The following is a 26,824-nucleotide window of genomic DNA, read 5'->3' on the forward strand; positions in this document are numbered from 1 at the left end:
GATTTCGGATAGGAAATGCATGCCTTTCAATAAATATTGTACATACCTTTTGTCTTTTAATAAATTAACATATTTCCCCAACGTTTATTTGGTTGAATTCTTTTGGGGAGATAGCTTGAGTCCCCTTTAACCATGGGCGTCGCTAGACAATTTTGAAAGGGATTTTTTTCATTTCTAATTCCTCCACAAATAAATGAATGGTTAATTATGTTGATGACTTTAAAAAGGTTAAAGAGGTTGTGGAATGCTCGAAGACATATTCCGTCATTTTTCGGGTATATGTATGCCTAAGTGTGTGATGAATAAAAACGACTATTGTTTTCTGTCATAAAATGAGTACAAAAGGTACTTTGTGAGCTGTTTTTCAAGTCCTGTCATGCCTGTTTCGACCCGAACGTGCAATTTGTGTAAAAGTCGTCGTTGCGGGCAGCAAACAAAACACAGTAAATCGTGACGTAATAAACAGGACTCACGATGCAGAGTAGCATAAACGAGTCCTGTTTATTACGTCACGATTTACTGTGTTTGTTTGCTGGCCCGCAACGACGACTTTTACACAAATTGCACGTTCAGGTCGAAACAGGACCTGAAAAATAGCTCTCAAAAGTAACCTTTGTACTCATTTCATGACAGAAACAATAGCCGTTTTTATTTTATCAACACTTAGGCTACATATACCCAAAAAAATGACGGAAATGTCTTCAGCATTCCACAACCTCTTAAACATTTTCAGTGGGATAAGTTCAACTTCAAAAGTAAATCGTGCTCGTCACAAAACTGCGTGTACGCTCAGTACATGTACTCGTCCGCAATACCTGTGTCAGGCCCAATTTTCTGATCCCAGACTGGGGGGGGGGGGGGGGGGGAGGTCTTTAAATCCTTCAGTGGAACTGTTTTTTACGCGGAGCGCAGAGCACGAAGCCTATATGAAGGCCTAGTCGTGGGGTCCGGGGCCCGCTTAAGGACATTCTAGATGCTCTGTGGTGCAATCTGAGGCAAGTCCTGGCCACTTTCCCTTACTCTTTGAATGAAATGTGCTCGTGTTTTATAGGGAGACATCAAAGTTGTGGGGTCATCAAAGTTGATATATGACATCACAAACATCACATCAAAAGTGTAGCTTGACTCTCCTTCGAGATTTGCCCTATTTAGCTTGATCCATTTTTGAGTCGTCACTAAAAAATCAGCTTAATTCGTAATACATAGCTGCCAACTTTTCAAAATCCCAATAGTAATCAACCCCCGCGCGCGTCATTTTCACTGCTCGTTTTATCAAAAGCTTTACCAACATCGCGTTACAGTACATGGTTTACATGTATACATGTGCATACACCCTTCTTGTTGTGGAATAATGTACTGTAGGCCAAAAGATAATTTAAAAAAAAGCACACTTAATTTTTTTTTTAATTAATTTTGTTTTAATGTCTGTATTAATTGAGTGTTGAAGTCAAATAAAATGATACCATAATCACGTGCGCATTTTTTTTGAGATACATGCTATCGATGTGGAAGTTTCGAGTTCGTATCATGTTTTTACACACAATGATTTAGGGCCACCGTATGCAATAGAAATATCCCGTCAACTTCCTTGCAAACGCATGCTCATTTATTTTTCTGGACGTTGTGACCATGGAGGTAGAATTAGAAACTCAAACTCTTTTAGCAATAATTCAACCATACTCTTATTAAATTCCATGATTAAAATCTCGCACTGATGGGTCTCATCCCAGCAATAGGCGACCAAATGTGCTCACGATCGTCACTGAAAAGCACTCACACACACACACACATCCACGAGATGCACCCAAATGACAAGCCATTGAAAACTACATGTATTTTTAGTCTGGTCGTCAAGTACTCCACTGCGCACACTACATTGATGTCTATCAGGTGATTGACTGCATTCTTATTAGACTTGTCATCAGTCCATCCATTATCGCGACATTTCGCCAGAAGTTTTCGGTCAAAAACGATACTTAAATACAAGTATTTTTTTTCGTTAGGTAGAAAATGGGAAATTCGTAATGTTTTAGTGGCAAATCGTATTTTCGTAATTTAACAAACAATTCGTAATAATTACAAAAAATCGTAATAGTTGGCAGCTGTGGATATGAAGCGACCTCGCGCGGCAGCTCGTGCCGACATGACACAATGTACATGTACATGTACATGTATAATCTTTTGCCATGGGTTGCAGAACCTGATTTTAGCTTCGCGGGGTTTGGACAGGGGTGTGTTATTATTTACATTTTCCATTTTTTTCTTCTTCACTCTTCGACTATTCCTTTCCCCTTCCTTCTCCATTCTTCATTTTCTATTTTGCCGACATCACCATTATTTTGCCGACAAAATTGACTAATGGGGGAGGGGGGGGGGGGGTGCCCGTACGAACATGTCTTCAATCACTGATTTTCAACTCAATTTTTTGGAAAAAAACTTGGTTGTCTTACAAATAAAACCAAAACAACTCCATCAATTTTAACAACGTGACATCCTGTATAAAATGTAGCTGAGTAATTTTTATTTAAACGCATTAACCAACAAAGCATGATTTTTTTTTTTTGACAAACCAGAAATTTATACACACTTCATAAAAAATGCTTATCTACAATGCTGATTAACATAAATCTAAATGATATGGTTACGAATATAGTATGGAAAGTTAGACAAATTAGTAAACAAATGAAATTTACGTCTACCGTCATTTCAAAGCATAACTATGATATTGCAAATGATTACACTAACAACAGTAACAACTATTCGCTTGACTTTTTTCAAAGTTGACAATTGCAAAGAACTAAATTAATTGGTAACTTTTTTTAACACATACAGTTACATGTACATGTATTTCAAAAGCTGGGGAAAATGGAAAAAGCTTCACGAACGACAATATAACAAGATGGTTCGCGAACCATGCATCTCCTACTTTCGCGATTATTTTTAAAGAGTGACTAATCAGTATGAAGGTGCCATGTTGCAGCTATGACCAAAGTTTGGTTCCACCAACTGGACTTCGACTTTTCAAATAAAATGAGACCAATTTTACATGTTCAGCCTATTTTACAACTTGACCCCAGATGACCTTTGACCTTGGTATGCGACCTTTGACATCATTATCATATGCAGGTTCCCATGTTGCATCTATGACCCAAGTTTGGTTCCAATTGGACTTCAACTTTTGAAATGAGACTAATTACAAAACTTTAACCAAAATACCACATACAACATACATACTATGTGATTCTTCAACGAAAACAAAAACGAAAACATTAAACGAACAATATTAACATGGTGTCATCTAAATGTAATTGGAAACAAGTATATAACGAAGCTCACATACAAATAACGTATAACTAACTAATCGCAGAAATATGTACAACTTTGCCCCATTACCATTTTGTACAAAAAATTGAGATTTTTACATACTACAAACCACTTGCAACTCGCACAATACTGGATTTCAAACTTTATTGTTGAGAGCGTAAAATTTCTCACCCTGTAAAAAGTGTTTCAGCCTTTTCAAAACATCTAAATTTATTAAACCTTACTAAGACAATGTGCTTCATTTTTCAAACAATTACAGAACCTTGCTCATTATTGTAAAAAAGAGTTCTTTTGTTCCATAATTCCGTTTAAATTAATCAAATACCTAAATTTGGAAAAAAGCTTATAAATACAGTGCTTGTTTTTTCTGAGTATAACATCTACGCCAATAAAGCAATGCAGTGTTGCTCGGGTTAGCTTGAGTAAACATAAATGTGCGAATTAGAATATACACTTCATTACATGTTTCTGGTTCAACCTAAAAAAGAAAATTCTTCTTTTTTCATTCGTAGCAACTTTGATGAGTCAGGGTCTTACAAGACTCTGCATTAAACTTTCTCTTATTGTTGTTGATATCGAAACTGTTTCTCATTAAAAAGAACATGGGCTTTTGCTCGGAAAAGTTGGTTTCTTTAATTTGCTACGTTAAAAATAAAAACATGTAAGGAGTTTTTGGTGATAGGCGCCGGTCAGTTTTGGAAAGATCTTTTCCGTCAAACCCCAAAACTGTAGGTCTAGATCCACATCTTTTCGTCTCCACCGCCACTTGCCGGTCCACCAACAGCACCACCGCCTCCGCCACGCGGGCCACTCATGCCACCTCCCATACCACCATTACGAGCGCTGCTGCTACTCTTTTTCTTACCACCGCTGCAAAGAATATGAGATGGATTCCAAGATGAAAGTGACCGCGGCCAAGATGATACCAATCACAGGATGTAGTAGACGCCTTGAAGATCAACTGTAGTCAGAGAGAAGACACCCTGCCTCTCCCAGGTGGTCAAGTTGGCGCATTCTTGGTGACGTATGTCCAGATCCCACCACTCCCTCTCAAGATCCTCCAAAACCCCGGTGTCACGCAGAGACTCGATGGCACTGGAGAGCTGATCACGAAGCGGGGAGCCCTTCTGCACAGCCAGTGCATAGGTGGTGCGAGTGATGTAGGTACCAGACACAAGGAGGTCACATGGCCTCTTGCTAGCCAGGAAGTTGAGCTCACCAGCCTCACCTATGAAAGCGTAGTAACCATTGCTGTCCCGGACTCGTTGGATGCCCTCAGGAACGTTCTTCACCCAGGGGAAGGAATACGGGTATTCATGTGCTGCCACAGACGTTGGAACTCAGGCACGCTGGACTTCTTGAAGTAGAAATAAGTGGAACCCTTCTCGACGCTGCCAAAAGCCACCTCGGTCTGATCCAAGAGATCTTCTGCCGTCTTGGCGTAGGCAAGCCTCTTGTTGGTGGTGACAAAGTGGGTGAGGTTCAGCAGATACAGGAAGACCATGATGATCGTAAAGACCCACCAGAAGGCAGCGAGGCAGCGACCGGCATTGGAGCGCGGTGAAGCATCAAAACTCTGCAGGAACATGGTGGTAGTGGCGAACCACAGCGAGTTCTTCATGGTGAAGTTCTCGGCGTTCTCCTCGAAGGTCTCTCGCCTCTCTGCCGCTGCTCGCCACTCATAAGGATCGAAGTAGTTGAAGAAATACAACATGGCGCTGATGATGAAGAAAGCGACACTAGGTTGATGAACCAGACCTCGATACCGAACGGGTACATGATACGGAAAGGATTGTGCTGGACGTAGTTAGGGTGTTTCATCAGGATGGTGATACCGGAGCTCATGAAGGGGTAAGTGAAATCTATGGCCGCCGCACGGTCAGGGGTGACAGTCAGAGGTCCTGCTGCAATATCGGCTTTCTGTATACGAACATGAAAAAGTAAGACTTGTGATGGAATCAACCACAGCACTGATTAGAACTGAAACAAGACCTATAGCCATAGGCCTGCATAATGTTTACTGAATATAATGTTTTCCACTTTTTGTTATGGCAGAATTTGGACTGAACATTTGAAGATACATTCTTGTTAAAAAGGGAGGGTAAATTCTGCAGCTTAATCAATATTTTCAGAGTAACTTGTTACTCTGAAACTTGTCAAAGCTGTTCATCCCAACTTAATGTGCAATTGTGTACCGAGGTCAAAATAAAGACAGCCCAACGCAGCACCTGCTCACTGCTAAATGAATATTAACCCTAATGGTCCTGATTGCTCGAATTGATTAATATTGGTTACACACACCCTATATGGATTATGATTAATTTCTTCATCAGGTTGTTGCTCGTGTCATAATATCCACAAACTGCAAGTTAAAACCCTAACCCTCCAGAGTATTTTGGCTAGAAACCCTGCCAAACGCAGCAAACATGCAACACTTGTTTAAATGATAAGCCTGCCCAGTGCAGCAAGATCCATTAGGTCAAGTCTTAGGCGAAACTGCCTCAGAGTTTTGGTCCCCGAATGCAGCAGGATACAACTGTGGCATTGTTCAATGGGACTGGCTCTCATTGTCTCAGAAGCGGGTGTTTATGCACTGGTGTTGGTAGCTGAATGCATCAAAGTGCAGACTTTTCCACCTGATGCACTGTGTTGCATGTGTCAGGGTTAGGGTTAAATTAATTAAAACTGTAATCATCGTGATACAAATTTCAAGGAATAAACATTTTTAACTCTAACCCCCATATCATGCTTAACCCTAACCCTCCAGGGTATTTTGGCTAGAAACCCTGCCAAACGCAGCAACATGCAACACTTGTCTAAGTGACAAGCCTGCCCAGTGTAGCAAGATCCATCAGGTCAAAAGTCTCGAGGCCAAACTGCCTCAGAGTCTGTGGTCACCCACTGCAGCAGGATACAACTCGGGCATTGTTCCATGGGACTAGCTCTCAGTGTCTCAGAAGTGGCCGTTTTCTGCACTGGTGTTGGTAGCATTTTCCATCAAAGTGCACCAGACTTTTCCACCTGATGCACTGTGCTGCGTCTGGCAGGGTTAGGGTTAATGCAACCAAACACCCTGCTAAATGCAACTAAACACCCTGCTAAATGCAACAATATCCAGCTCAACTCAAATGAGAGCCCTGCTAAATACAACAAACTGCAACAGTGGATTCTGTTGCATTGTGCAGTGAACCCAGTGCATACCAGCCTTGGCACCAAGCAGTTACCCTGCTAAATGCAACAAACTGCAACAGTGGATGATCTTGTATCGCCTTGGCACTATGAGCAGTTACCCTGCTAAACCTAATTGGAGCAAGATGCAATTAAGCATGGGGACTTGAGTTGGCTGATAAATGCAACAAATTGCAACAACTTTTTTAATTGTTGGCTTTCTGTTGCATTTAGCAGGGTAAGGGTTATTAAGCAACACCAAACTCACCTTACGAACCACGTCCCCGACCATGCCGTCCCAGATCTTACTATAGGGGTGGCTGCTGCCGAATTTCCCGTCCGCGACCAGCTCCACCTGGTAGTCAAAGTCAATGCCCTTGATGTGGGTCTTGATGCGCTCCATCAGGTCGATGATGTAACCCTCGAAGCGGTTGTTGCCGGCGTAGCTACCCTGATCGGTCAGGGTATCATTACCCTTCAACATCAGGAATGGCTTGGACTGACGGTCAAATAAAAACAAACAAATTTACTTACCAATTGGTCACTATCTCAGTCAAAAAAAGTGATGCCCTCGACTTTTGTTAATACAAAACTCAGCCAGCCAAGCCAAAGTGTTTGTTATATCAGATTTTTGTATTACGTGGAGTGCCGATCCCATTCATTATGCACATAATACAGGGTGAGTGGGGAAAAAAGGAAACCCAAATGGCAGGTGCATGTAGCACTTCCAAATCTAGGATATGAAAGCCCAAAATATAAGCTTTCTTTTAGTACAAGAATCGTTCAAATCACTCATGTACTTTTCAATTTACAGAAGTTTGAACACAAACACCGTTTTAAAGTTCTGTCCATGGATCACAAAAAAGATAAGTGTTCTTTTAGCAAAACGAAAACAATTCACATAGGGATGTATGTGAATTGTTTTCGTTTTGCTGAAAGAACACAAGCCTTTTTTGTGATCCGTGGGATAAAAAGGAGTGGATTGAGAAATAGTCAGGCTTTAATGTATATAAAATTTCATTGAAGAAAAAAAACATTAAACAGTTTTAATTATTTATTTTCTGAATGTTGCACTTTTTTTGTTTTGGCACACTGTGTATTTTCATAACATGTTGAAGAAAATGAGTCCCCACTAAAATAACCAAGGTCCTAGGTATTTTATTACAAATTTAGTAATAATCCACCTTGATAACAAAACATGTAGTTTCAAGTTGCTTAAAACTCACCTCAATTGTGACAATTTTGATGGTTCGTTCTGAGGCATAGTTGTGATAGGTCACATTGAGGTGTCCTTCGCTCTCCCATTTTTCTCTTCCATTTTTGCTCCCAGTAAGCCTTGTTCTGCGTCCATTCTCCTCTCTGAAAACAACCAAAAAAAAACTGCAAGTAAAACTTGCGCGATCCCCGCCATCCTTCCAGTTTGTATACTTGTACATGTCCAACCGGCAGACACCAGTTCTCAGTTGAATGGGGAGTTTGGGTTGAATGGAGAGTGTTAGAGTCATTAGTATCTCTCCAGGGACCTCGTAAATATCCATATTGGAAAGAGTTTTTCTTTAACCTCAGCCTTTTCTCCACAGACCACCTTTCAAGTTTGGTTGAGATTGATGACTGAACTTACAGTGAACTGGAACACACACACATGGACACAAAGAATTCAAAAATAAAGACTGAATATCATTACAAGAGATTGTGTGGTACTAATATAATGCAAAGCAATTTTATGAGGCTATATCGTTTTACTCTTAATTTTAAAGTATCTCACCATTTGGTCCAGGGTCCGGAACTGTCCACTGTAAATAGAAATCGTGTAGTTGACGCGATTGCCTTTGCTGTCAAATTCAACGTTTCCGCTAATTCCTTCGAAAGCAACCTGCAAGTGGATTAATTTTAAAATAAATCAGCTATTCTAGCTCAATTAAAACGGTTAAAAAGACCTCAAAAATTGAGGTCTTTTTACCCGTTTTGGGGTATTACTAAAACTTATCACAACATGTAATTGAAAATTATGCAAATTAGTTATTGCAAACATTTAAACTGTCAAAGTGTTTACGTACCTGTTTAAGGTATCTGCTGAGGGCATTTTCAGTGGGCGTGGCCGAGGAGGTTGGGCAGGGCGGCATCTGGGTGTCGCCAGGCAACACGGCTGTGCCAGACTCGCCATTGTCCTCTCTCCATTCACGATACAGCCTGAGGCGTGGCCTACGCGGCGATGACGGCGTCAAAGGCCAGGCGGTTTCTCATTGGCCACTCGGTGGTCGACGTCGATATGGAGGTGGGCTGGGCGTACTGGATTTCACGCGTGTAGTTCATGCCAAAGCGCGTGATGTACGCATTGGTTTTCTCCAGCTCGGTTCTGAAGGTTCGGTCCAGAGATATGTCCTGTCAAAATGTTAAATGAAAAAAAAAATTATGGGAAATGTGAGAAAATTTGAAAAATGAAATTTAGAATTAAAAAGTAGTGACAAAAAGTGAGAACAATACAGTAAAACGATGCATTATGCCGATAGAAACACCAAATACATTCATATAACCAAAGATAAACTAAATAAATGTACCATTACAGTGTATGAATCTCGAAAAAACATGTTTTACCAAATAATTCTATAAACTAAATAAATATACCATTACAGTGTATGAATCTCGAGAAAAAAAACCCATGTTTTACCAAATAATTCTATAAACTAAATAAATGTACCATGGCAGTGTATGAATCTCGGAAAAAAAAAAATGTTTTACCAAATAATTCTATAAACTAAATAAATGTACAATTGCAGTGTATGAATCTCGAAAAAAAAATTTTTACCAAATAATTCTATAAACTACATAAATGTACCATTACAGTATATTATTCTTGAAAAAAAAAACCGTTTTACCAAATAATTCTATAAACTAAATAAATGTACCATTAAAGTGTATGATTCTTGAAAAAACCATGTTTTATTAAATAATTCTATAAACTAAATAAATGTACCATTACAGTGCATGAATCTTGAAAAAAAAACCATGTTTTTTACCAAATAATTCTATAAACTAAATAAATGTACCATGGCAGTGTATGAATCTCGAAAAAAAAACATGTTTTACCAAATAATTCTATTACTAAATAAATGTACAATTGCAGTGTATGAATCTCGAAAAAAACATGTTTTACCAAATAATTCTATAAACTAAATAAATGTACCATTACAGTGCATGAGTCTTGAAAAAACATGTTTTTTACCAAATAATTCTATAAACTAAATAAATGTACCATTGCAGTGTATGAATCTCGAAAAAAAAACAAGTTTTACCAAATAATTTTATAAACTAAATAAAATGGTCACATACCATTACAGTGTATGAATCTTGAAAAAAAAAGGTTTTACCAAATAATTCTATAAACTAAATAAATGTGCCATTACAGTGTATGAATCTCAAATAACAATGTATATATAAAAAAATTATTGATGTAATACATCAGAGGATATATTATTAACAAATAAGCAAAATATGAAAATAGTTTATTTCTATTCTTTACTTACAATATTTCCAAGGACCCAGTGGTACTTGGCATTCAAAATCTGTGCCGAGGGGTTCGCTTGAGCCTGCAAAAAGAAAAGTAGATAATGGTATTGTACAACGATAATTTGGTATAAAATATGTTGACATACCGCTAGCAATACAATCAATGTCAAACACTAACAAACGTCAATTGCTTCTACCATCAGAGTAGTAGAGTATTTTTTACTTTCAACATCAATACTGTTCTCTAGCTATAAAAACGATTAACACATTATTATGCAAAATCTAGTCATACAGGGTGAGTCCAAAAAAGCGAAACCCACCCCCCCAAAAAAATATATTTCATATTTAAAAATATATGTAGCACCAAACATAATAATGACTGGAAAGCCAATTTCATACGCTACTTTTAGATGAAACAAATACATGTACTGTAATTGCTCAATCCGTTCAAAGAATATCACCATTTAAACGCAATGACCGTAAAACCTCTTTCGTCCAAAAAAAGCAGTTTAGTGTGTATTCTGACTGTTTGGAACAACAAAGAAAATGACACAGAATACTCGTTTCAACAACTGTCAACAACTGTAGTACACAATATCTTTAATAACAACCCTGGTTAGGCAAAAAATATATTTTGAAAATACACTTTTTTTTTTTTTAAAGACGGGCCTTCAAAAGGCCTTTGCTGAATATTTGTGATGTTTGAAGACAATTGTGACGACGATTCTTGAAATTTTAAAGTAGCCTACAGCACATTATTTTTATTACAATATTTACTGTATTGATACTTTTCTCCAGCTGTTATAAAATCTTTGTCATAATTTATGTGTCTTACCCAGACTATGAATGCCTTAGCGTTGGCTTCTGAGGAACAGAAGAGGAAGAGGTTTCTTGAAGACTCGGCTTTGATCTTGCCGGCGAGCTCCATGTAGCCTTCGTGGTTGCCTCTCTCTCCGAGCTCGATGGCCGTGATATTCCACTCATTCACCCGCTGAATGTTCAGAACTTCCTGCAAGAACTCCAGGGCTATAGTTGGGGAAAGAGTCACCATAAAGTCGTTGTTGTCCTTTGTTAAAAGATCCAATGCTGTCTGTCTGTTGGTCGTTGTGTCTGTCGTGGTGTTTGTACGGTGTTTGTCTGATGTCTGTGTGTCACTTTTGTGTGTGTAAAAGGCCTTAGAAGTTCCTACGTGCCTTTAAATTTAAGTAAATATAATGGCATCACATTTTTTTTTGTAAATAAAAATGAGGAAGGATTTTTGGCTAATGCGTGTTTGGGATTTTGATCGATCAACACAAACTTTGCCTTGACTGACAAGGAGTTTGACAGCTTGTCAGTAAAATCTTTCGGAATTCTTCTAAAAGAGGAGGGGACACACATGAGTAAGTGTAATGATCTAGGTCGAATTTTAATATAGTGTTTACTTTCGAAACCACTTGTTTTCGTTAATTTTCATGGCAAAATGTAAACGTAATTAAATGAATACATGTAAATGAGTAAATGAGTAAATGAATAAATAAATAAATAAAGGCAAGTAGAGTGTGCAAAACCTTAAACAATATCTTGCATAAAACTTGTAGAACAAAGGACACACAGAATTGTTCTTACAAGGAAAGATGAACATTGAAACATTTCAAGTTTTGTGTAATGAAAAAGGTTAATATCAACCATGGAAAAAAATCTGCCAGTTACTGTAAGATCAGATCTCGATATTTACTGAGTATACTGAGGCAAGCGTATAATTTCATACCAAAACGGGACTGACGTGATATGAATGTTTTAAATCGCAAACCAAATACTTAGGTAAAAGTGTCGTTTCAGGAAGGTTTAACCTTCTATGCAAACGCACATATTCTGCGCCAAGTAGTCCTTTTAGTCCCAATTAATCAAGTGACTGTTTTAAACAGTTAAGAGCTCCCAGCCTACATAAAGCATTGACTGGCTCTGGCTGTTTATGTAACTTGGTACAGCTGTGTTTTGCCTGTGGGCGATCGATAAGACAGCTGTGACACGAGCTTCCTGCTTTTGTCTGTTGACTGAATTTGACTAGTCAGAGTGCTTGCTTAAAATATGACCTGACGGTTTGCGACTAGCCTGTGTTAAAGGCATGGTAGGGGAAGTGGATGGGACTATTGACTGTCTGTGAGTGTTCTTACCATTGCCACCATCGTGAACGATGATGAAGTTCCGCCACTCGAAGTACTCCAGGATGTCCACGAATAAGTTATTGGTGTCTTCGGGAGACGGGTGCATCTTGAAGGCGAGGGAGCCCGAGTCGTAGGATCCATGATCCAGGGAGAAGACAGGATTGGAGGCGTGGCTTGCGATGCCTGCGATATCCTCGCAATCAGGGCACTTATCCTCCGGGAGGATCATAGCCGAGGGCCGCTCCCCACTGATGAGGTTGCAAACTGAGTGGGAAAGAGGTTGCGTTTTTGACAAGATGGCGGACACTTAAAATTGAGGGGTCAGCCGAGCTCATGAATAGAAGTTATACCCTCAACATATTAGAGAGTTCGGAGAGCCATGAAATTGGGGAATTGAAGAAATATTGAAATGAACCTCTGGCCCGGACTTGGGGCTTCCAATTCGGAGCATTTTGGATGCAATTGGGCCTGAAAGTGGCGCTATTTAGCCATGTTGTGCAGGGATTGTTTTTTCAAGATTGCTTCTTTTCCGCTTTGGGAAAAATAGGGGTCGTCTTCTTTCGGTGAGATTTTCTCGAAAAGTCAATGGTCAAACCCACCAAAAATTGAAAAGAAAATTAAAGATGACATGTCGATCATCATTTTTCTGTGCTGCCTGAACGCCTGTGAGACTTTTGAGTATTTTAAAAAGAATTTAGAAGTACGGGCATTTAGCACTAATGTTCATAAAGGGAATTTTAATACAGGGGTGCATTCCGAGTGATTTTAGGGTGCAGACATATAAAATAGGTCCGAAATTGCCTACGCCGGCCACATTGAGGCATTTGGAGGGCCATGAACTTGAGGATTCTAAAAAAAAATAAAAAAATAAAGAAGGGTGGAAGCTGTGCAGAGGACTGCGAGCTTTTATTTCTGTGAAATTTTGATGAAATCGGGCCCTAAAATGGTTCTATTTTGCAATGGAGCATAGGCGTCCACTTTCAAAATGGCGATGGGCTTCAGGACAGCTTTAGGGGTGATCATCTTTAGATGGAATTTTCTCCCATAAGTAAATGGTTAACCAAAAAAATAGAACAGAAAATTAAAGATGACGAAGTAAACTTTAATTTGATGTGTGTCGCAAACACCTTGGAGAGTTTTGAGTATTTTTTAAAATAATTTTCTAAACACAAATCTAAAAATACTGAAACGATTTCTTGACAGTTAACAAGTTTTCCATGCCTTTTTTTTTTGGGGGGGGGGGGGTGGGGGGTTGGAGCGGGTGTATAAATTGCACTATTGTAAAAATCGGTCATACATTCCAAAAAAAATCATATTAACTTTATTTATCTTTAAATAGTTGATGAAATAAATTTTACACTGGAACATATTTGTTGCAATATCAATTCCTCTGAAATGTATAAAAACAAGTATGAAACATCCCTTTTTGGTTAATATTTCTGCAAAGTGCAATTTTACAAATGTTTAAAACGTTTCGTGCTTTTCCCGACAACACACTTTTCAGATTAGGGTTCGCCTCTTCAAATTGTAACCCGAAATTCTGCTTTTTGAAAACATGTTGTGCATATAGTTTTCTCATTGTCTTACTGTAATATAATGACACAACAACAATTCTGCTGACTTTTATGCTGAAGCAGATGTGAAACCGATGTTTCTGTCTTGAAATACATCACAGTTTTTACTCATGAATATGGAAATTTGCATTAGCATACAAAAACCGCCCTTAAACTAAAGGGTTCATGCGATGAATTTTTCTTAGTAACACTTTTGTGCGGCTTTCTACTCATCATAATAAATGTATGAAAACCATTAGACATCCCTTTTTGGCTATGTGTTTTTTGCAAAATGGACTTCTTGAAACATTTAATAATGTGCATGCTTTTCCGGACAATTGAAGGCGTTGTAGCTACAATGTCATTTCAGGAAGACACTGTTCAGTTTTGTAGTGGTTTTCTGTTCAAATTGTGAATCCCAATTTGCTCATTAAAAACATTTGTGAGAAAGGTTGCTCATTGGCTTACTGCCATGTACTGACACAACAACGAATCACCAAAGAAAAGAAACTTATTGACGGTAAAATATCCAATATTCTAGCACGTTTTTTGTGTGCTGAAATAGCTGTAACATTGAGGTTTCTGCCCGTAATGACATCACAGTTTTGCCATGAAGGAATATATCCATGCTTTTGCTAAGAAAAAATTCACATTAGCATAAAAACCAAAAAGGCACCAAAGTACCGTCCAAAATGGCAAAACGAAATTTGAAAATGAGGTTAAATGGGACAGAATTTTAAATGGGACCTGCATTTTAAAAAAAAGTCCATCACATTAGCCTTTTAATGTCGACCTGACCTTACAATCCAAACATTAATTCGATCAATTTAAGATCAATTCACTAATCAAATTACGATAATCCTTGCTTGACGCATGCGCATCAACCCTTTCAGCCAACCACAAACATCCTCGATCCCAAGAGACTTACCATCATCCAAGGCAGAGAAGACGGAATTGGATGTCTTGACGCCAACAATGCCCGTGTACTCGATACTGTGCACCTCCGAGAGAATACTGGTGTTTCTGTTGATGTACTGGACGCCATCTTGGATGACCGATTTCACGTCTGTAGACTCAGTACCAAACAGCGCCGCTGTAGGGGTAGAAAAAGAAAAAAGACAGTTTGATCGGTGAAAAGAAAACTACTCTCTTTTAATTTCCTGTTCCTTTTCCCCAACACTTTTCACGGTCTAGCCAAATGCTAGTCAAAACAGCGCAAGGTTAGACCAAAAAAAAAAAAAAAATCGGTCTCTGGTCACACCAAAGTTCCGGAATTGACGCGGGGACGCGGCTTTGTTTTTGTGTTTTTTTGCTTTTTTTTTTTTCTCTTCAAGCTTGGATTGTACAGAAAAGGTGGGGTACTCTTTTGCTTTTTTGGTGTCCTCATGTACATTGGTGTCCTCCATAATTTGCCTTGGTGCTCTCGATCATTTGCCTTGGTGCAATTTCCCATTCCTTGGTGCTCTTTGGTAAAAAAAAAAAAAATGAGGAGGTGCGGCAATAGAGGGCGCTATTCGAACTATCGCGGAACATTTGGGGAAAAAAAAGATTGACGCGCATGATTAAAATGCTTTAAATTACAAAGTTTACCTTGAATGATGGAGATACTACAAGATAATTTGCCAAATTTAAGCTCTTTAATTTTGAGCTTGCGACGTCAACAGTACCGATGCCCTTTTTCCCAGTTCTGGATAGGTTTAATCAGATCCGAATCGAACAAATATTGCATCGAGCGAAAAAAAAATTACGAGAAAATCATTGTTTGAGCCAGAATCACCCGGAATCACGCACATTTTCTGATAAAGCATTGCTTAACTTTTCGAAAAACAATTCATTCAAGAGAATTCCACAGAGGTTTGAGTGAAGCTTAAAAAAAATAGCTGAAAAAAGCTGTAAATTACCGAACCCGCGAGCGCGTAGCGCGAAACCCTTACGGCGTGGGGTCAAGGGCCCGCCCAAGGGCCCCGTGAAAATGTTGAAAGGTAGATGCTCTGTGGTGCATTTTACAGCCTTCTGGGCCAACTATTGGTCGAATTTTGCAATTTTCGCATGATTTTAGGTTAACTTTTCCTTTATATAGGCTTGAAACTGCCTAAATGGCCAACTTGTACATACAAACTGGGTTGAAATTGAGGTTTGTAGTGCGAGTCTGCCGAAGCCCCGCCCCGCAAAAAAATAAACTTCCTTTAATTCTAGCTCATACAATGCACATCGCATGTCCAGGCTTTTGGATTTTATTGATGTGTCGCCTGATTTCTGCCTAAGAACGATGTGTTCTATCCAAATTTATTTCCACTGTATTTGTAACTTGCTAGACTTTCTTTCCAGCAAACTAAAACGGAGAATTAACGTAAATGCTTTTGAAACTTTTGTCAGCAGCGCGACGTCGCAGCATTTGCACGATATGGATACCTTAAGTTTTGGGACTCTCATACACAGTATTGAGAGTCCCAAATTTTCGGACTACTATTTCTTGTACCGTACATATCAACAAAGCCAACATACTTTTCCCACTTCGAAATTTGAACACCCTTCAAACAATAGAGACATCGTCTGGCATTACAAAATTTGGATCTTATAATTTAGTCTGAATATAACTTTAGACACACGCAGTTCTAACTATCATAATTTCGGCATTTAATCATGTTACCTAGCAACGCCGTGTGGGGATTACTAAAAAAAACTAGGATAAAAACTCGTGAATGCAAAAGCAAGGGATCGCCTGAACAAATTATTGGTCGGGATTTTTTGTTTGCGGAACTTTTTTTTTGTAAAAGATTTTTTTGTACTAAGCAGCTTTTTCCTGACTCACAATACGAAGAACAAAGTCACATGGGAAAGAATGTTGCATCCCGACGCCACTTAAGCATACTTATCTCAATGAAGGTCAGTTATTGCAAACATTTTGAAAAGAAATGAATCTGAGATGGAGAAACATTTCCAATTTTGTTTAAAAATACTTGACTCTTCATAGACTTTGTACACAACTAACGAACTGGTGCATGAATACTACGTTCTTTCCGATACACTTACATGTATATGAACCTTGCACTAATCGAGGATTTTAAAATGCGTAATCGGAGAGTCATCAGAACAATTCTCCCAAAACACATATTTGTTATGGTTTAAATTTAACAAGCCAAAAAAAAATTTAGCTTTAGGGTACAACCGATTTTAAATCACACGAAATAAAATAGGCAAGTTTATTTCATACACAGTTCTGAGACCGGAAAGACACTAAACAATTTGCGCCTCGGAACTCAGTTCGCAAAAACGAAAGTTATTTAACCATAGAGCAAGAAACAGCTCTATGGTTTAACTATAAAAGAAAATCGTTTTGGGTGAAGTGTGAAGAATAATGAAATCAGGAAATTTGTAAATGTAATGCATACAAAAACAGGATGGGGACATTTTGTTGGATAAGTGCATCATTTCAAGGATGTCGGTTATTATTTTCTTTGACCAGGAAGAACATGAAACTAGCTTTAACTAGTGGGCTCCCTATACGATCATGAAATATCATTATCAAGTAAATTATTTGTAATGCAGATTATGATGGAAAATGATACAAACATAATTCCATTTGCTTTATAAAACTCCTCCGTTCTCATAGTCATAGGTAGTACTACTCGAAGGCCTATTGTCATTGATTCAGTCACTCAACACAAAATTACAGGTCGATTTTCCTACAAACATGATAAATTTCTTACAAATGACTAATTATTGCATGAAATGTATACAACTTACAAGATGTTTCATGGAAAAAGGAATTTACGTATCAAATTTATGCACGCACAAAAATCGCACCCACCTCGACAATGTATTTATTATGAAGTACATTATGCATCATTAAAGTAGTAGGCCTATAATAAATATATTCAAGGAAAATGGCGGCATGTCGGTTGGAATTGTGCTAATAAAATCCGCTGTGTGCACGTAAGCCTACACCAACCGCCCTAATTTGCATATAGATACAACTATTGTGAGTTGATCATTCGTGTGTGACCATGGTGTGACGGAGTAGCGCCGCGCAGTGCAACAGTACAGTGGGAGCAAGTCAGGTAGTTGACGAAAACAAAATGTCGGACGATAAAAATGCTTTTATGACATCAGGGTAGTGTAGCGAAAGAAGCCGTATTTATATTTCAAACAAAACAGTTCTTTTTATTGATTTGTTTTAATTGAAACTACATGTTAAAAGCATAATATTTCACAAAACTTCAATCATTTTTTCAATAAGAATTAAACGAACAATCATCACTACTTGCCCACATTTCAAAATGGCCGATTTGTCTAATAGAAGTGCGTCACCACTTTCAACACCCGATTATAATATAGTCCCAATTAATATTGGAAAAAGGCAGATTTATTTGTTCATTTTTAGATGAAGTCTACTTACCAATGCTGACTACTCCCGCATCACCGCGGTGCACGTACAACTGCAACAGCACCACACTCCATAAGACTTTCACTGTTTGCGATAACATGATGGTTGCGAGTTCGCTTCAAAAAACCTCCCGATAAAATACAGCAACCCTTTTCAGGGATAGAATTTGACGTAGAAATCACCGCAAGATCTTGGCGGATTCAAAGCTTTCCTTAGCGATGAAATTCAGTTCCTTGGGAGACGAAAATCGTTCCGAAAATCCAACACTGGATTTTCTTCACCTATTTGCCTCGTACGATTCCGATTGGGGAGGTCGATATAAAAAAAATACCTCACAGTACAGAAAGCCGTCGCCAGATCCTATTTCGTATTCACGGCGCGCTGCGTGCCAATAGCATGCGTAATATTCATGAGTAGGCGGGGCGGGAGCAACCATTGTGCTCACAGGGGTGGCAGGTGTGACTTGCATAATGAGGTCACGGTATTTGCTTCGAAAATAGCCGTCGGTCATATACTGTACAATGTACATGTACAATTGTACGTCACTTATTGAACGCCGTACCAAAATGACCTCCAAAATTGGTGGAATTCCCAAAGTATTAGTGGTTTCATTTTGTATCATTCCAGTAATTTATGAATCAAGTGTGAGTAAGAAACTCATGCTTTGGTGATTCTCCCGTTATTTTGTAAATTTATTTGTAAACTTTACACGGAAATCTCCATTTCTTCTGGACTTTTACGATGGAATAGTAATCTATTATAGCATCATATTTACCACAGGGTAAATATTCTTTGAAAAGAATTTTGGTGCAAGGTTGTACCAGGGCCGCGCCGTCGCTTGTTTTCAAATATTTGTGGTTAAGTTCAATAAGTTGCATTTTTATGTCTGTTTAACTCGGGCGTCATACAATCTCTTCTCAAAAGTTGGGGGGGGGGGGGGGACGGGGGCGGACAATATATATTACCTTGATCCATCCATGGAGGAATGATCCATCTATGTTTTTTCTAGCTCCATGCTTTAGATCAGACAAAATGCGAGCGCGAAGCCCTTATGGCGTGGGGTCCGGGGCCCGCTGAAGGAATTTTGGTCTCTGTGGTTCCGCGATCAGAGGCAAGTTCTGACCACTTTAACCATTTTTTTTTTAGTAAAAGATCATCATTTAACCATCATTTTCGAGTTTGGAGTCACTGAATCAGCTATTCTGAGCTACAGAATCATATAAAGGCTACAATATTTATTCGGGGACGAAAAAAGTGTGTTGGGGGGGGGGAACCAAACGATGTGATACCCCCAACTTTAGAAAGTGGGGAGGGGGTCGGGTCATGTCTCCCCGCCCCCGCCCCCCCCCCCCCCCCACCGATTGACGCAACAGTGATATTCAACCATGCGAAGTCAACTTGAAGAACATGACTCCAGCAGGACGAAAATAAAACGAGTTCCAAGAACATAATGGCGACATTTCCATACACTTTCTAAACTTTAATTTCCTTGTAAAGTTGTGGAGTGATATTTTTGTTCTTTTATCGAACTTGAAAAACTGATACGGGGCACATGGACAACTCGCCTGCGTCAAAGGGGCGGTTCGGATTGAATTTCAATGTTTTCATTTTTGTTTCAAAAACAATCCGCTTTAACCATGGGCATAGCGAGGGGGGGGGTGTCCAAATGACGAGGGGCGAAACATAATTATTACTGTTTATTTCATGTATATTTAACAAAATCGGTGTCAACTTTTCCACTCGGCCATTGATTTCTCCCTTAATTCGCTTTAGGTGAGTGCTTTGCCCCCCCCCCCCCCACCCCCACATAATGGTGCAAAAAGAAGGAATCCCACTTTTGACAGCAATGTTCACCTATTTGTTGAGCATATTTCAGAAATCCAATTTAATGGTATTCAAATATTGATCTTTAAACATAAGTGACGACAAAAATGAATGCATTGCAAGTGCATGTTTTGTCTCTGCGATATGGTATAGTTTAAAAATGTCATGTGCCAAACCTGTTTGTCCACGGACGGCTGTATTCCATCCGCTTGACTGAGCTCCGGAGCTTAATTTGAAGACCAAAAACACGACTCACTAGTGCACTGGACGTGGAAAATAGTGATTTTGGTAAATTGTATTCAAATTAGCATAATAACACTATTTTTGCGATTTTTTTTGAGGATTTTTTTCACCACGTATGGTTGAAGAGCTATACTTCACTTTAAACTAAAACATTTCAAATAAGTTAAGTAAGTAGGTTCAAATTCCCAGTCAAAAGTGTGTTTCCTTCTTTTTGCACCACTCCGTAGGAAAAAACTCCTCTATAGCGACGCCCATGGCGTGTAACCCGTTGCGAAGTTCCTGGGGTGTGATAGTTACAACATATTTGGGCCAGGGTACAATTCTCTACCGCGTTCAATCCATCATTACCCTGCTTTCCCCCTTGTACGGCGGCAGAGTAAATAAACACGTCCTAGGACTTCCAAAACAAACAAGTAAGTCACATTTGTTGACGGTAGCCCAGTAATAAAATGTTCACACGTCATAAATCACCCGGATATATGACTTGTGTCTTATTAGACATGGTTGAACGCTCCATGACCAACCGATTTGCCTGGTACGGCTGATAGCGTTTCTTGGTTTCTCTTGGAGAAGCTACTAGTGTTACGCATTGCCAGATAATTTCATCACTACAGGAAAATAAAATAAAATGTATGTAATTTAATTAGAGGCTTTCTGGAAGATCCCGTCGATAACTGAAGAAAAGAGCGGTGCGCGTAGTTCCTCAAGTTTGAAGGAATTTTAAGGTCCCGTGCAATGTAATGTTTTTAATGCAATCCTTGAAAATCCACCTTTGTGTCCCATTTAAACATTTGTCCAATTTTCGTTTTGCAATTTTCAAGGGTAATTTGGTGCCTGTTTGGTTTTATGCTAATGCAAATTTCCATATTCATGAGCAAATGTGTGATGTCAATTCAGGTAGAAACCTCAATGTTGCAGCCATTTCAGCACAAAAAGTTGCCAGAATTTTGGATATTTTCCTCTCGTACTTGAATTTTTTTTTCTTCTGTTGATTCTTAGTTGTATCAGTACAAGGCAGTAAGCCAGTGAGCAAACTTTTCTCACAGAACAATATCCCATTTTTTGGGGTTCACAATTTGAACAGAAAACCCCCAAACTGAACAGTGTTTCCTGAAATGACATCACAGCAACAACGCCCCTCAGTTTTAAATGTTTAAAGAAGTGTACTTTTCAACAAAATTAACCAAAAAGGCCTGTCAAACAGTGGCGTCACCAGACTTTTCAGTCTGGGGGGGGGGGGGGGGGTGCACAGGGGGGGGGGGGGGCACCAGCATTTGATGGGGGGGGGGCACTTAGGTGGATACGGATCGCCGTCCTGGGGGAGGGGTCTAAAGGGGAGGGGGTGCCCCCCTCCCCTTTGGAAAATTTTCGCATACGGAGGATGGGCTAGATGCAAAATGGTGCCACATTTGATGCTAAATTCGATCTGAAGATATCTCAAGAAATTGCTATTTTTGAGGTAATGATTTTAACAACGCGCAGAATTTTGCAGAGGATAGGGGGGCACCAGCATTTGATGGGGGGGGGGGGGGGGGGGGGGGGGGCACTCGGTTTTCCAGGGGGGGGCACGTGCCCCTGCCCCCCCTGGCCCCCCTTGGCGACGCCACTGCTGTCAAATAGTTTTCATACATTTAAGAGGAGTAAAAAAGTGCACAAAATATGTTCCTCAGAAAAATAATTTCACGGACCCTTTAAATTAATTTAATACTTTTCCTGAATTGTTGGCATTTTTTAACCACTAAGTTGATGCATGGATGAATCCTCCATGGTTGATGTACCACGGATCTACCTCAATTCCACCATAAAATGTTCCACTCAAACTAAAGTTCTCTCTCTCTCTCTCTCTGAAACACAGGATGGTTCATCGATATAGTTGACAAATTCAGATGTAAACCATTTTCAATGATCCGAGCACTTCTTGCTTTTTCCCACAAAAAGTGAGGGGCATATTCTCATTTTCCCTACTTTCTAATACTGAGCCTGGATTTCTTAGTCCCATTTTGAACCCATTTTTGTCGACCCTCCATCCCAAGGCCGAAGGTTCTTTTCATCCAGACATGATCCAGACAACAAACGCAGGGTCTTAAACATTACGTAACACCTTAAATATAGACAACATCCCGCCAAAACCAACGGACAAATAATGAATATTCATTGCATAATCTTAGACACGCCCATAACAGGACAATAGAATTTTAGTAGGAAAGTAACAAAGTATTGGAAAGAGGTGGGCCAAATTAAGATCCTCCTTGCATTTTTGATAGATTGGGTCTTGACAGCAAGATCCTGAACACAACACGAAGTCTTTACTTGGTGTGCGGCTGTGTTTGGGCATAATATCGTCACAAGAAATTGTTTCACTCGGTACATTTATAACTTACAGGTCTTGACACATCGCCCCAGGGAAGGAAGCTATTGTACGAACAACATCCCTATTACGTCCGGGAGCTCCATGGGTGAATTAACCGTGGGACTACGGCCAACGGTGCAGGCGAATGAACACGGATTTTGAGAATCACGGAGATTTGAAAACAGACTCTGAATTTGACTAATCCTGTCCAGAGAATCCCTCAAAAATGAAGGACTTGGACCCTGATAGGATTAGGAATAAAAGACAACATCGCCTTGTGGTATTTTAATGCCTGGAGAAACGCCCAGGAAATGAAAAGAACATTAAATGAAAATGGCAGTAGTGATATGCGATAAAACTCTTTTGGAATTTGGGGTATTGAAATAGTGGTTTAAATTAACTCGACAGCTACTTTTTATGAAAAGAACACAATTAGAATTTCCTATCAGCAAAAATACATTCTACAATTCTTCTTTTATTTCAGTGAAAGACCTTTTTTTCAAATTCAAAGTTTAATTGCTATGGGGCACACACATAGTACAGAAATGCTTTTAACAACCTCACAAATTTAAAGGCACTTTAGAAAACACAGAAATAGTATTTACAAATGATACTAACATTTTAGATTATTTAATTGGCATGAATACAATATACTTCACCTCAGTTCCAATTTTCTGTTTAGAAATTGGCAATCAATTTAGAAGAGGGAACAAATGAGCACCATTCATGTTTTTAAGAGAGGAACGTAAATGTTCTGGTTGTGAATCTAAGCAAATTCTGAAACAAAGCCTTAGACACTTGTAGCTCACAATTTCAAATTATCCTGTTCCAACATACCAATTTTCACGGTGTGAACTTATAGCTCTGAAGATTTTGCAGTGCAAATTCGTGGCATGTTTATTTCATGTAATAAAATAACAAAAATGTACGATGAACAAATGTATTGACAATTCCTTATAGTGTGTAAGTACCCTCATTTGTATAATTGTCATCATTAAAAAATTATCCAAGATTGTATTTTTCTGTATTAAAATAAATTCTAGAACCCTGCATAAACCAGCAGTCTTCAGAGATGGAAACATTTTTTTTCCTTCATATCCTTAGTAAATTTCATCTGCGTAAAGGCAAGTTCTAATAAGGCCTTGAGTTGACAATTGGGAAAAAGTTATTTCGGCAAATTTGTCTAGAACTATAAACAGGACACACTTCTTTTTTTCCACTCAGCCCCCAGCTAGCCTCCTTCTTAGCAACTCCTTGGCCTCATGTCTTCACTTTGACATGACCTGCGCGTTGGTGGAGGATGGATGCGAATTGTGACAACTTCCTCCATTAACTAGGACCTTCAGTCGAGAGAGGTGCTCCATAGCTCTGCAGAAAGAGAACAAACTGGATGATTTAATGAGGCAAAAGACAGACCCAGGCCAATTTCATGGTGATGTTAACCTCAAAATGAGCCATTTCGGTATTTCATCCGGGATAATTGAACGCTCGTCGAAGGCGTATTCAAATGCACAAGGAGATGGTCACATGACACTCGCACGTCAATTACGAGCAGAGTGGGCATGCGCATAACATCGCGATTACAAGAAGCGTCCATTTTATTCCGAATGACCTTTGACCTGGACTACGTCATTGAGATACCGAACTGGCTTTTTATGCTCAGCACAGATGCCATCTGCTTAGTAAAATGAGATTACCAGTTAAACTGTCATGCGATGTATATTGCTTGTAACGGTTACTGCTCAATAGTCCGAAGGTTCGTTAATCCGAAGGTTCGTTAGTCCAAAGGTTCATTAGTCCAAAGGTTCAATAGTACGAAGATTCGTAAGTCCGAAGGATTGATAGTCCGAAGTGTTGTAAGGTTCAATAATCTGAAGGTCTGAGAGTCCGAATAGACGATACAATTCGATAGTCCAAATCGACAATTATGTTGAACATTATTGTCAATGCAGACTTTTAACCTAGCGTGCTTTCTGATTAATGAAACTTGGGACTATTGAACATTTTTTCATTTCGGACTACTGAACCTTCGGGCGAATTAACATTATTCCAAATTCTGACTATCGAACCTTCGCAAAAATTAACCTTTGGATTATGGAACCCTTAGGCTAACGCACCTTCGGACTATCCAGTCAATGACTATCGAGTCCTCATGAATATTCAGATCCAGATCCATAGCTGCTAGAATTTCATTGGTTGCTTTGTCGTGATGTAAGTTCTTGCCTTTAACCTGATTGGTTGAAGTCAATGTGAGCTCAGTGTATGTGTATTTCTGCGGATGTTTTATTGCACTGGTTACCTCTGGAGAGACTTTCCGCCTGGCGCTTCGTCAAAGTTGGTCCCACTCCCTGACGACGAGGTCGTGTCTTTGTCTGTCACCTGCTTCCTAGCATTTGCCAGTCCTACCGTATTCTATGAAAACATAAAAACAATCAATATTTAAAACATAACAAGATGAGGCACGAATTCACCCGAAATTTGAGTCAAGCTTTAAATGTCTTACCTCAGGAGGGGTTGGACAACATCTCACAACAGCAACTTCAAGTAGGGGTGTGCATTTACGGATAGTATGGAAACCGGGAAGTACGTGAACCGGGAACTGGATTGAACTCAAACACGGGTATCCGGGTAAAGAAACCCAATCCCGCAATTAAAACCTCGGAAGTTGCTGCATTCAATTTGTTCATAAAGGTCCGCACAATAATATCGTCGCGTCAGTGCAACAAGGTCGTATCTCCTAAAATGGCATGAACGATGCAAAACGCGAGTTTTAGAATGTCAAAAGGTCGTATCTTGCTTAAAATAACCCGGATGTACACGCAAAGTCAATGGACGTTGAGATACGACCCTTGTTGCACGGAGCGTATTCGCGCGAGATACGACTTTGTTGCAGAATGGAGTTATGAACGCAAAACACGAGTTTTAGAATATCAAAAGGTCGTATCTTGCTTAAAATAACCCGGATGTACACGCAAAGTCAATGGACGTCGAGATACGACATTGTTACACGGAGCGTATTCGCGCGAGATACGACTTTGTTGCAGAATGGATTACGACCTTGTTGCACTGACGCGACGATATACTACCACATTGTGTATCAATGCAGCAAGATACATTCATGTAAGTGTGTACCGTCAGCTTTGTAGCTTTTTTCAAGGGCGTGAGTTGCTTCTCAAAAGTTGGGAGGACATACCATGATCAGAACTACTGTGAGGGTGAAGCCCTAACAGCGTGGGGTTCAAGGCGATCTGCATGAGGCAATTTCTGACCACGTTAAACATTTTTTTTAGTAAGAGATCATCCTTTAAACAGCATTTTCGAGTGTGGAGTCATCAGGGGCGTCAATCACTTCTCAAAAGTAGGAGGACAAACCTTGATCAGGACTAATGCGAGCACGAAGCGCGCAGCCCTTACGCCGTGGGGTGCGGGGCCTGCTTTCATTGTCTGAGAAGTTACCAAGTAATTAGTAAAGTTGGTTACAGGTACCCGATTCCATAATCTGGAATAGGTTCCTGACATCAGCGTTCAGGTACCGGTACTTGAGTTCAGAGTCACAGCCCTAACAAGTGTCATGAAGAAAGGTTTAAAGGGAATATACAACATTTGCAACATCGAAAATAAATTTACCAAGTTTTTTACGAAATACCTTACTAGGATGTTGGTACATGACAGTCTAAAGCATCCTGTAAAATTAAGGCCCCTGGTGTCAAGTCATTTTCAAGAAAATGGTACTTTTGTATACATTTCCAACGGTTGTCGGCCGACCACCGTTGGAAAAACCTAACTATTTTTCAACTACTGCTCCAAATTTACAATTTTTTTCAGTCCAAATTTTGTTTGCTATTGGTTACATGTTCATGAACGTTACGGGTGCAGGCCAGCTAGACTGGTTCCCTTACCTTACAATTTTCCGACATCTATGAATTGATCCATTTTATCTTTAGTGGAGTCAGGGAACCAGACTACTTAAACAATTTGGTTTTTCTTGGATTTTCAAGCATTTTCGAACACAAAACCTTGATATTTGATAATACAATATTTGATCTGTTATACTAACCCCTCAATTAGTTCCTTTCTGAAAATTACAACAAAAGCCAATGATGTGGTAAATAAAACATTTCATGGTTTTCCCACATTATTAGGGATCACCTTGAGTCCTAGCTTCCCCTTCACCCTGAAGGGGCCGGGTTATTCCCCCCCCCCCCCTTCAGATCTCGGCCATCGAGTGAAGAAAAATTATGAAACTCGGTGCATGCATAGAACAACTGAATATAAACGTACCCAAGAAATTTCATGACTGTAGGTTAAAGGGTTTTGGAAT

General features: G+C 39.4%; 1 protein-coding gene and 1 pseudogene across 1 annotated transcript in view; both read right to left on the reverse strand.

Annotated features, from left to right (window-relative positions):
- Positions 1-3,967: 3,967 nt before the first annotated feature.
- LOC119737485 lies at positions 3,968-18,454 on the reverse strand (annotated as a pseudogene).
- Positions 18,455-22,958: 4,504 nt separating this feature from the next.
- LOC119737909 overlaps positions 22,959-26,824 on the reverse strand; it is a 35,538-nt gene continuing 31,672 nt past the window's right edge. Inside the window, exons 9-10 of the mRNA XM_038212561.1 lie at positions 24,803-24,915; positions 22,959-23,871 (exon numbers count right to left, since the gene is read on the reverse strand). Coding sequence (XP_038068489.1) covers positions 23,772-23,871; positions 24,803-24,915 — 213 coding nt within the window. The 3' untranslated portion in view covers positions 22,959-23,771. The remainder of the gene's footprint in view (positions 23,872-24,802; positions 24,916-26,824) is intronic.

Source organism: Patiria miniata, unplaced genomic scaffold, assembly GCF_015706575.1.
Source record: "Patiria miniata isolate m_02_andy unplaced genomic scaffold, ASM1570657v1 HiC_scaffold_3, whole genome shotgun sequence".
Classification (NCBI taxonomy): domain Eukaryota; kingdom Metazoa; phylum Echinodermata; class Asteroidea; order Valvatida; family Asterinidae; genus Patiria; species Patiria miniata.